This window comes from Electrophorus electricus, chromosome 1 (genome assembly GCF_041902795.1).
Source record: "Electrophorus electricus isolate QZ-2024a chromosome 1, ASM4190279v1, whole genome shotgun sequence".
Lineage (NCBI taxonomy): Eukaryota > Metazoa > Chordata > Actinopteri > Gymnotiformes > Gymnotidae > Electrophorus > Electrophorus electricus.
In genome coordinates this window covers 5,096,221-5,106,816 of record NC_137497.1, presented here as the reverse complement: position 1 = coordinate 5,106,816, position 10,596 = coordinate 5,096,221, and the positions used below count along the sequence as shown (strand labels likewise).

The 10,596-nt window shown below is 43.7% G+C and overlaps 2 protein-coding genes across 2 annotated transcripts in view; one reads left to right on the top strand and one right to left on the bottom strand.

Moving 5' to 3' along the window:
- Nucleotides 1-2: 2 nt before the first annotated feature.
- kctd10 (potassium channel tetramerization domain containing 10) lies at nt 3-5,561 on the top strand. Its single transcript, XM_026996198.3, has 7 exons — nt 3-348; nt 1,172-1,385; nt 1,823-1,992; nt 2,364-2,450; nt 2,691-2,743; nt 2,946-3,141; nt 3,458-5,561. The coding sequence occupies exons 1-7, from the start codon at nt 346-348 to the stop codon at nt 3,677-3,679; spliced, it is 945 nt and encodes a 314-aa protein (XP_026851999.1). The 5' UTR covers nt 3-345; the 3' UTR covers nt 3,680-5,561.
- Nucleotides 5,562-6,369: 808 nt separating this feature from the next.
- Nucleotides 6,370-10,596, bottom strand: part of myo1ha (myosin IHa) — a 17,756-nt gene continuing 13,529 nt past the window's right edge. The window contains exons 22-30 of the mRNA XM_035525935.2: nt 10,496-10,580; nt 10,088-10,250; nt 9,490-9,573; nt 8,927-9,020; nt 8,675-8,730; nt 8,103-8,238; nt 7,810-7,880; nt 7,230-7,327; nt 6,370-6,565 (exon numbers count right to left, since the gene is read on the bottom strand). Of these exons, the coding sequence (XP_035381828.1) occupies nt 6,370-6,565; nt 7,230-7,327; nt 7,810-7,880; nt 8,103-8,238; nt 8,675-8,730; nt 8,927-9,020; nt 9,490-9,573; nt 10,088-10,250; nt 10,496-10,580 (983 nt within the window). The remainder of the gene's footprint in view (nt 6,566-7,229; nt 7,328-7,809; nt 7,881-8,102; nt 8,239-8,674; nt 8,731-8,926; nt 9,021-9,489; nt 9,574-10,087; nt 10,251-10,495; nt 10,581-10,596) is intronic.

Sequence of the window (10,596 nt, the reverse complement as noted above, 5' to 3'; positions counted from 1 at the left end):
TTTTAACGTTTTCATAAAATGTAGGAACTATTTTTGATTAAGTCTGCGATGTTTTAGAATGTTTCTTTTTCATAGTTTTCGGAGACATCAAATTCCTTATTGAGATAAGTTATCAGTACAAAATAAGTTTCTGTGGTTTGGGATCGTGCAAATAGTAAGAGTTAGAAAATGACTGTGGCCTAATAGTGTTGTGGTAATCAAGTTTTACGGCTCTTATATTTCAAACAGTTCGGAAACAATTTCAACGGTCCTCTCTTGTGAACTTTCCTAGCGGACGTGTCCATCTTTGGCCGGAAGTGACTAATCGTTACCAGTTCCAGGGCCCGAAGACGTCGGGGAATTTCTATGGTAAATAACGCAATCTTTGTTGTATTTAATAGCAATACTTTATCGTATTCGTCTAGTATATAATTGTTTTATATCTTTTACATCTGTCGACAGCGCTCTGTGAAGCAAGTCGCTACCTTAGCTACGTTATCTAGCTAAAGCTAAAGCTAAAGCTAGTTCGATAACACCAAAGGATCTTATGTTATGAATGGTTTGATAACTGTCTACTTGGTCTCTTATAATTAGTTATTATTATTAATATACATTATGACCGTCACTTGAGCGTAGTCATCCATACAGTAACCACAACCGAGTTTTTTTGCGACGCAACCAGTTGGCTAATGTAATTGGTTTAGCTAGAGCTAGCTAAGTTAGAGTCTGGCCTGGTAGACTGGGCAGGCTACGATAGGAGTATGAAGGGTAGCATGTTTTACATTTTAATGTAATGGACTGAATGAACGTTTTTTTAAACTTTTGTTGCGACCTTCGAATAACAGTAGTTTCATTTTGTCGTAGCTAGCGTTAGCTAGCTGACTAAAGACATTACTATCGGGTCATTGTTACTAAGGTGTTACTCAATTAGACTTTAATAATATACAGTACAAGCAGATAGGTATTCTGTACTTCTAATATTTGTGTTTAATATAAATGTTTATTTATATATATATATATATATATATATATATATATATATATATATATATATATATGTGTGTGTGTATAATTCTGGGTGTAGGGGGGCAGGCATTCACCCTGGTTTTAAAGATCCACTACCGAGTCATAAGCTTATAGTGGGGATCATGTGTAGTTGTAACTCTGTCCTCTGTGCATGTGTATCTGGCAGGAAGAGATGTCCGGAGAAAGTGCGGTGAGCTCGGCTGTGCCGGCAGCAATGACGCGGACCACCTCGTTCAAGGGCTCCAGCCCGAGCTCCAAGTATGTGAAGCTGAATGTGGGCGGGGCGCTGTACTACACCACCATGCAGACTCTCACTAAGCAGGACACCATGCTGAAGGCCATGTTCAGTGGGCGCATGGAGGTCCTCACCGACAGCGAAGGTGAGTAACTTCTCTAATTCCAGATCAGCCCTCCTGCTGGTTGCTGTGAATGCAGTACATGTGTACTTTATTCCATTATACAAGTCCTAACAGGAGACCATTGTAAGAGCAATGACTGGTCTGGTCTCGGATCACTTTAAAAAGTCATCTTCCACTGAAGCTGTGATTCCTATCGATTGTTAATATGAATGAATGGATGGTTGGTTGATTCAGCAGCAGATTAAACATTTACAAAAGTAGTGAAAGGTCTTCTCTCTACTTTCTGTTTTTTATAGTGACCTGCTAATAATATTGACTGATCAGCAGTTTTCCTTCATTGATGACACATTTTGGCAACATGCATAAATCATTCACACAATTATTTGCAAAGGTTAAACTCATTGCTAAGTCACAGCACTCAGGTTGTTCTCTCTGTCAACCCCCTCCCTTCCCCGCAGGTTGGATCCTAATCGACAGGTGCGGGAAGCATTTCGGGACCATTCTAAACTATCTGCGGGATGGTGTGGTGCCTCTGCCTGAGAGCCGGCGTGAGACAGAGGAGCTACTGGCCGAGGCCAAGTACTACCTGGTACAGGGCCTGGTGGACGAGTGTCAGGCCGCACTGCAGGTACCGTTTACCTGAGCACAGTACGCTCACCTGAACACGCATGCAGGTAGCACTCACCTGAGTGCAACATGCTCATCTGAACACACCAGCAGGTACCACTCACCTGAGCACATCAGCAGGTACCACTCACCTATATATAGTACAGTTAGCATAAACTTACATACACCAACAGGTATCTCACCTGTATACAGTACAGCTATTATTAATCTGCATACACCAGTAACACAGCTAGCAGGCAGCCCAACTCAGAACCGTTAGCTGCCGTGTGCTAATATGGCGGTCGGACATTGTACAGCTTGTATTTGCTCATTCTGCAGTTCCTCATCTGTACTTTGCTACCAATTAACATGTGATTGCACTCCCCCCCCCAGAACAAAGATGCATATGAGCCCTTCTGCAAAGTGCCCTTGGTGACGTCATCTAAGGAGGAGCAGAGGCTCATCGCCACCTCCAATAAGGTGAAGCAGTCAGCACATGCCCCTCCTCCGTGAGCGGGGTCATCCAGTCCTGGACCGCCTCAACTGCCCAGTTTAAGTGTTTGTTTTGCCAAGCATGAGCCGAATTGTGTGTGGTTTTGTTTGGAGTCTGGGCGGGGCAGTTATCCTCCTTTATGGCTGGCATTGCATTACTGTGTTACTGCAGTATCACATATCCCCATGAAAAAGTCCATTACCATATTTTGATCTGTCTCTCCACAGCCTACTGTCAAACTACTGTACAACAGAAGCAACAACAAATACTCCTATACCAGGTGACTGCATGTGATGTTTATTGAATAGCAATTATTCATCATTGCTTTAGATGTGTGCCGTTAGTCCACAAGTCCTGTGGTCTAACTGACCCTAGGGCAGCTCTCTGGCTATTAGGTTTGGTATTTGTGCCACAGAGTACAATTCTGTACATTCCCAAGGTAAATTAATGAATTTGGGCTCTCTCTCGCTCTCTCTCTGCAGTAACTCGGATGACAACATGCTGAAGAACATTGAGCTGTTTGATAAGTTGTCCCTACGCTTTAATGGTCGCGTGCTCTTCATCAAGGACGTGATCGGTGACGAGATTTGCTGCTGGTCCTTCTATGGCCAGGGCAGGAAGATCGCCGAGGTGTGCTGCACCTCCATCGTCTATGCCACCGAGAAGAAGCAGACCAAGGTGAGCAGCAGGAAATCCCCCACAACTCCATTTCTGAATAGAACTGCTCTTGGGTGGTGTGGCCTCCCAAGGTGTTCATTTGATATGTTCTCCTGTTGGCTGTGTCCAAAACGGCAGCTGGGTTAAGGGTTACGGCCTGCTTGTGAAACCATAGTCTTGCAGAGACCGGAAGTGTCACGCAGCTTGCACTGCATGATTTGAACGAAGCGATCCAGGCATTTTGTCATAGCCTGTGGAGGTACTGCTGCTAGCTTTGATCTAATTTCTAGCAGCTGAAATGCTAAAGAAGTGTACCTGTTGAACGCTGCCCTCCCAGGTGGAGTTTCCCGAGGCGCGCATCTACGAGGAGACGCTCAACATCCTGCTGTACGAGTCGCAGGACGGTCGCGGGCCAGACAACGCCCTGCTGGAGGCCACAGGGGGCGCCGCGGGACGTTCGCACCACCCCATGGACGAGGACGATGAACGCGAGCGCATTGAGCGCGTGCGACGCATCCACATCAAACGCCCTGACGACCGCACACACCATCACCAGTGACCCAGCCCGCTGCCCCTTCAACCTTTGACCCCTGACCCCACCCCCCTCCCCCTGTCCTGTGCCTTAATGACCACCAGCTCTTCATTTGCTACACTGAACCCACCTTTCTTTAACTGCTACTGGACAGACGCACACGCATACACATCTCTAAACAATATTCAGGGTTTAGCAGTCAGGCCCTTATAAGATACAGTGGAGAACTGTGACTGTAGTACTGCATACATTGGGCACTTTGTTTCTTGGGATTTTGCATTGTTCCTAGAATGAGAGATACCACCTGGTCTCTGTGTTGCGTGACGGGGATCCTTCGTGTTTTGTTGATGTGGAGATGGAGTCTGTATAATTGAGGGTTCATGAGCTCACAGAACTCTCTCTAATACAGGGTTGTTTCAGCCTCCAGGATGTTGGGACACAGACTGAAATGGTTTCATGTAATGCTCACTTCCGTATTGTACATACAGTCTCTCTTTGTTCAGCCTGTCTTCCAGGTTATAATAAAATCAGTAGATTAGCAGCTAGAGATGACTGGCATGATGCTCGGAACAGCACCATCATTCCACCTTTTAGGGCTCGTTATGTCTAGGGCTTGCCCGGCCTTTCTGAACATAGAGGGCTGTGTCCTGGTATGTGACAACAGTTTTTGTTGGTGCAGCAAAAGCTGGCAAACTGTTCTAGCTCCTGATTGAGAATTTGGAAACTAACAATGTTAGTTTTGTGAAGTTGTCATATTTTGTAATGTAATAAGCTGATAAGTGAAAAGCTCCCTCATCTGTGTGTGTGTGTGTGTGCGGACTGTAGATTTGTGTGTGTGTGTGTGTGTACTTTTTGAGGGGCTTTATTGGGACTTGTGCGTTTTCTGTCACACATAATTGAAGTATCATTCATTGAAAGCCGTTTTTTATGTGGGTCTGCAAAGTAGGTGGATGGTTTGAATTTGCTGAGAGTTTGACTTTAAGTATTGATGTTTTATGCTCTGAAAATGGAGCTTGAAGAATTTTTAACCTGTGTGGCATTCTTGTTTCAGCCACGGGAGGTCAGTGTTGAGCCTATTTCTGCTTCAGAACCAAGGCACTCTTCAGCATGAGCAATAAATAAGCTATCATGATGTCACTGACATTTACTTTCGTTCTGAATTAATGCCCCAGATTGCGAGTTGGAAATGGTATGTTGTTTCACCAGGTGATATTTAATTAATGGCAGATAGGTAATGTGTTCTCCGTGTGAGTCTGGCAAGTGATTGTGTCAGATGTTGAAATTGAGACTTCAGCAGAGGCAACAGATTGTACATGGCTAATTGACTAATGGAGACAAAGGCCTCGAAGGTAACCAGAGACTTTGTGGAATTTGTGGAACAGCAGCCTCTGCTGGCCAAGTGTTATCACTCTCACTGGTGGCAGGAGTCATTTTGTCACAATTCTAAGACTGCAGAGCTGGGAAAAGTGTATCTTCTACATGTTAATGACAATGGTGGTAAAGCATAGAGCTGGTCTGATATTAGCACCCTGGGCACACATTTAATCAAGTGAAGAGTGACACTGCTGATCCTGAAACAGGGCCCTCTGAGTTTGATTTGTGTAGAGTATAGCAGACCCAGCTGATCCTAGGTCAGCACCCTTACATTGAGAAGTTTGCTAAAGATGATTTCAGATCTGTTGTTTGTTGAGTGTGTGTGTGTGTGTGTGTGTGTGTGTGTGTGTGTGTGTGTGTGTGTGTGTGTGTGCAATGTTCATTGTCACTTGTTAAAGGCATATTTAGAAATTAATACAATCTGTATACTGTAGAGATATTTGTACAGTTGTACACATGATTTAAATAAACTTTTACATACAAATATATTTATACACACCTTATCACAAATAAAGATTTCTACAAACTTCATAAACTTCATGTCCTTTGTTGCAATGCCTTTGTATATCTAAGTATAAAACTTATGTACATATTGATTATGTATCATGAAATGGAAAAGTAAAAGGGGGATGGGATTTGTTCATATTTAGATTTCATGGTGGAAAAGTTGAAGATTTTACATGTGCTGCATAGAGGGTGGTGAAGTTAACAAATAGCAACTGTTTCTGTATTCATGATATGACTGAACGCTTCCACCACAGGACAGATGCTAGTTATCAAGGCAAGGATGCTCCATCTGCGCTAAGACGTGCCAAAGACAGAGTACGCCGGGTGTAATGTGTCATCTGTCGTTTCGTTTAAAACATTTAGAAATTAATGCAATCTGTACACTGTAGAGATGTTTGTACAAATGCTAACATGATTTTTAAAAGTTTCACCATTGTCTTGTAGTCAATAGCAAATGGGTCTTGTGAACACCCTCTTCCAGAGATGTATGTTACAAATCATAATGGCGATTTGTTCAGCCTGTATCAGTTTGAGGAAGTGTTTTTGTGATTGTGCATTTGTGAAAGCTGGTATGGTAATGGTGGGTCCTCCTCCCTCATCAGATTATCGAGACTTCGTCCGTGGTGTGACCTGTGGTAGACAGATTACGTCAGTCTGCGCAGTCACACTGCAGGTGACAGCAGTTAACGTGCATTAGATCAGTTCAGTTCCCAGAACAGTTCGCATGATCACTCTGTTCCAGTTCCCAGCCCATCTAATCCGGCCAGCTCAGCTCTAAAGCCTTTCACTACCTGCCTCAGGTGGGGCAGGAGTGAAAACAAAGAAGCGTGCAGAGCCTAGAAGAGTGTGAGCTTCTGTGTTGCATGTCTGCACGACTCAGGGAACATTGGGTCTTCCTCTACAACATCTGGGAGGGAGGACGTGTCACTCACCACCATCAGATGGCCGTTCTTGTCCCTGTACGCCATTTGTTCCTGCCCTGTGCTGAAGTCCACAACGTTCTCCTTTCCTCCATGGATCTCAAACTTTATACTGGAAGAGAAGTGAAACATAGGTTCACTACACCAGTGTTTCTGAACCCGGTGTTCTGGGAAGCGCTTCAATCAAAAGCATCGGATAACTGCTTGTATGATGGAAGCTGGGATTTAGTAACCAAAATAACATCATTTAAACACCACTGGTGACACTGCCACCTTGTGGACAATTTCCAGCTTGTTAACCATCCATGTGCGAGTTACAGTACAGCTCCAAGAAATGCTTTGCATCTAAAATTGGTAGACTGCTTAGTGGCCCTGAGGACTGAGTCTGGAAGCAGTCAGGAAACAGTGAATCACATTATGGAGAACTTTGCCTATGTGCAGAGTTTAGCTCCATCCCAGACCTCATACACGTGAGCCAGGTAATCAGAGTCTTCTGAAGAGACTGAGTATTTGGATCAGTAGATTCAGGGTTTGAACTAAACTCTGCAGGAGGACAAATTTCCAGGAAGAGAGGTAATAGTAACTGTTACATAGCACAAGGAATTAGTCATCAAGTTATTATCTTATACCACAGATAATAACACATAATTTGATCAACTACTTTATGGCTGTTTTTTAAAAAAACCCATTAATATGCATTTTATGTAGATCTTAAGTTCCACAGGTCATATTTATAATGTTCTGTGTCTGATGGGAAGTGATGTCAGACTCCTTACCTTCCCTGGAGCACTTTGATGGCGTTCTGCTTGTTTGCAAGCAAGCTGAGTTTGGTCAAAACTTCATAGAGGTGATCACACTGAAGCACAACACCTCCCTGACAAAGCAGGATTTGTTAGGGCATTTCCAAAATTGGTCCATTTCCACTTCATCATTTGACTCCACTCACAGTAACCGTACTACGCCATATTGTTCTTATATCTGTAACAGTGTTTCCCAGTCCTAAGACACCCTGCCCTTCAGATTTTAATATTTTCCCTACTTGACACATCATCTTAAACTTGATGGGAATGATGAGCTGGTGTAATAGTAAATCAGTGAATCAGTGGATCAGTAGTTAAAGTACAGCAGCCAGTATGCAAGTAGTGATCTGGGAAGCGTTATGAGTCGACAGGTTCATGTAAGGTCTGTATTGTTTGAGTCTGAGTTTCTTGTCTGGCTTGGGGTTTAACACATTTAAAATGGATTTTGTCATAAATCTTTTTGATGTTTAGGTAGTAGCACTGAGTGTGTGCTCTTTCCATACTGTGAGTGTGTGCTCTGTCTACACTGACTCTGAGTACATGGTTTGTTCGTTACCTTTTGTTTGGGTCCATCACAAGCAACATGGAAGATCATGAAAGTGTCTCCCAGATTACTGACAGAAACACCTGTGAGCACATTGTCAGAGTACACATTAAAGAAATAGGACACCACTGACAAATGCCAGCAAATGAGCACAAATGGTGATCTGTTAGCATGGCTCATTTTCTATAATCCAAGATGGAAGGGCCACAAACTTATGAAAATGGACGTGGTGTGATGGGTGCTGAAATGACGAGGCACCCAGCAGGTACACTGTGTGGCAGGTACGCCGTGCCGCTGCGAGTCACCTTTGAGAGCAGCATAGCTGATGCTTTGTTTGAGCTTGGCCTCCTCGGCGAGGTGCACCGCAGCCTGGGTCAGGAGCAGCTGTCTCGGCCTCGGCTTAAAGCCGTTCCGGTCATACTTCACCACGGGAACGCTGTACTGGAGAGGGAGAGACGGAGAGAAAGAGATGAAAAAAGGGAATGATATAGCAGAGTGAGGGAGATGGAGAGAGAGAGATGAAAAGGGGGGAGAGACAGAGTGATGAGAGAGAAGAGAGTGATAAAGAGAGTGAGAGATGAAAAGGGAGTGATGAAGAAATAGAGCAATGAAGAGAGAGTGAGAGAAAACTTGGAGCAAGTGTGTGAGTCCAAGAAGAAGAGAGAAGAAGAGAGGGATGGAGAGATGGAGAGACAGATGAAGAGATAGAGTGAGAGAAAAGTGTGTGAGCCCAAGAAGAGATCAACAAGCAGAAGTATACAAAGAGATGAATAGAGATGTTTCCTGAGATAAACAAAGATGTTTCCAGTATATATGTTTAAAAGGCAATCCAAACATTTGTAAATTGCAGTTATAAGTTCATGTCATCATGACAAACCTTGATACGCTCGTGGCGAACCATCTCCAGGACTCGTATGTTGATGTCCTGCTCATCTGCTCAGCAGAGAACAGACACACAATAGTGAACATTAAATAAACAATAAGGCCAAACTCTAGACTGAATGGTTATGGAGGATTAATGTGCATTGACTAGACCAAGCTAAATTTTTCAAATATACCTTAGCCTCATCTGAGCTTCTGGAGTCTATAATGACTATGATGATGTTTGGATAAAGATGATAACACTTACTGATCCTGGTGTCCATGAAAGGCATGGCAACACTCTGAGGGTAGCTGTCCTTCTTGCCTTTAAAGATGGCACTGGTGACCACCTTTATCTGCAGCTAGCAGAAGAGAAGTCATTGTCTCATTAACATTAAAACAGTCACCTAATGATTAAATCATGAGGTATGTAGGAAAGTCATCAAAGAGCAATGATGTATGACCTTTTAAGGCAGAAACTGAGCTTAGCCTCAAAATGACTTTTGTGGTCTGCTTGGAGATGCACTCTAAAAGGCCTTATTAGTGTAGTGCTGAACTAAATCAGCACCCAGCACTGAGTAACCAAGCTTAAAGACAGACTTCAACCAGAAATGCAAAGGACAAGAACATAGCATTGACTATTGAGCTTAATACTCAGTGTCCCCACTGATTCTGATTGGTGATGAGGTGACATGTTCCTTTAGGTTTCAAGCCAGGAAAAAACACATCACCAAACCCAGTATTCCTAGTCCAATTTATTGTGGCCTGGCCTCATGGGGAATGAGCAGAGGAAGAGGAGGGAGAGGAAGAGGGGTAGCTGAGTGATGGTACCTGGGCCTTCCTCTGGGGTGTGAGGCCTCGCACGTACTTCCTCACCATCCAGCGCAAGTGCAGTCGCCGCAGAATCTCTGAAGCCTGTCAGTACAAGAATAGGGCTCCAGGAAAAGGGCTCTAGAACAGGGCTCTAAAGCATGGCTCAAGGATAGTTCTGGAAAATCTCTCCAGAAAGGGCATGTAGTGTAGTAGGGTCTATAATGTTGATCTGGAACATGACCTGATCACAATAGCTCTAGAACATTTCTAGGAACCTGTCACAAAAACAGGAACTGGGATTTAGAAATGCATAGCTCGAGCAGGAACACTCGGGACTGTGGGATCAGGAATATAAAATCCCTCCTCAATGCAGCACAGTCTAGAGTTTTGCCTACTCCATCATGCCTGAGTCAACTCGCACAGGCACTTATCAAGCATGTCTTGAATCAGGTGTATTAGAATAGAAAAAACAAGAAGCCATTAGAGCAGAAGCCCACCCATTATCATATTGTGAGACTCTGAGGTACTGAACCAGTATGGCCAGTAAATCCTTCTTTAAAAAACAAAGCTGCTACATATAGATAGAAGCCATTAGATGCTCATTAGATCTTTTTACCTCTGTCATTACAGGTGGAGGGGAAAGCCATGTGTTTTTATCCAGAACTGTCTTTGGTAAATTGTCTCTCAGCCTCATGAGGTAGCTCTGTCTGACAAAGGCCAGGTACTCTGAATTGTCTGTAGTTTTTGCCTGACCTCGCGTTATATATCCCTTAATAAATCTGTAAAACAACAGATAAAAACAAAAACAGATCAGATGCAAATTCACTAGTGTTCCTCTTAAAGTAAACGCGACCAGCCCTGCTCCTGGAGTTCAGTTCCAGTCCTGATCTTATGCCTGATCCAGTTAATTAGAGCTTTATGAACCAAGATCTCCAGTAGCAGGTGTGAGCATCCAGTACAATCTGATTAGCGTTGATGCCTTTGGTGTCTGTTTGTATTTTATTTCAAGTGTTCCTCCACTCACTGCTTGATCACTTTGACAGCCCACTCTCGCCGTTGTTTTTCTTTCCGAGCCTGAACTCCTCTCCAGCATGTTTCGATTTTGGTAGCTGACAGGAGGAAAAT

Bases quoted from the DNA above. Each gene is read 5' to 3' on its own strand.
- kctd10 (XM_026996198.3), top strand. The intron at 1,993-2,363 runs GTACCGTTTACC...TCCCCCCCCCAG, and splicing joins AGTGTCAGGCCGCACTGCAG to AACAAAGATGCATATGAGCC. The intron at 3,142-3,457 runs GTGAGCAGCAGG...CTGCCCTCCCAG, and splicing joins CCGAGAAGAAGCAGACCAAG to GTGGAGTTTCCCGAGGCGCG.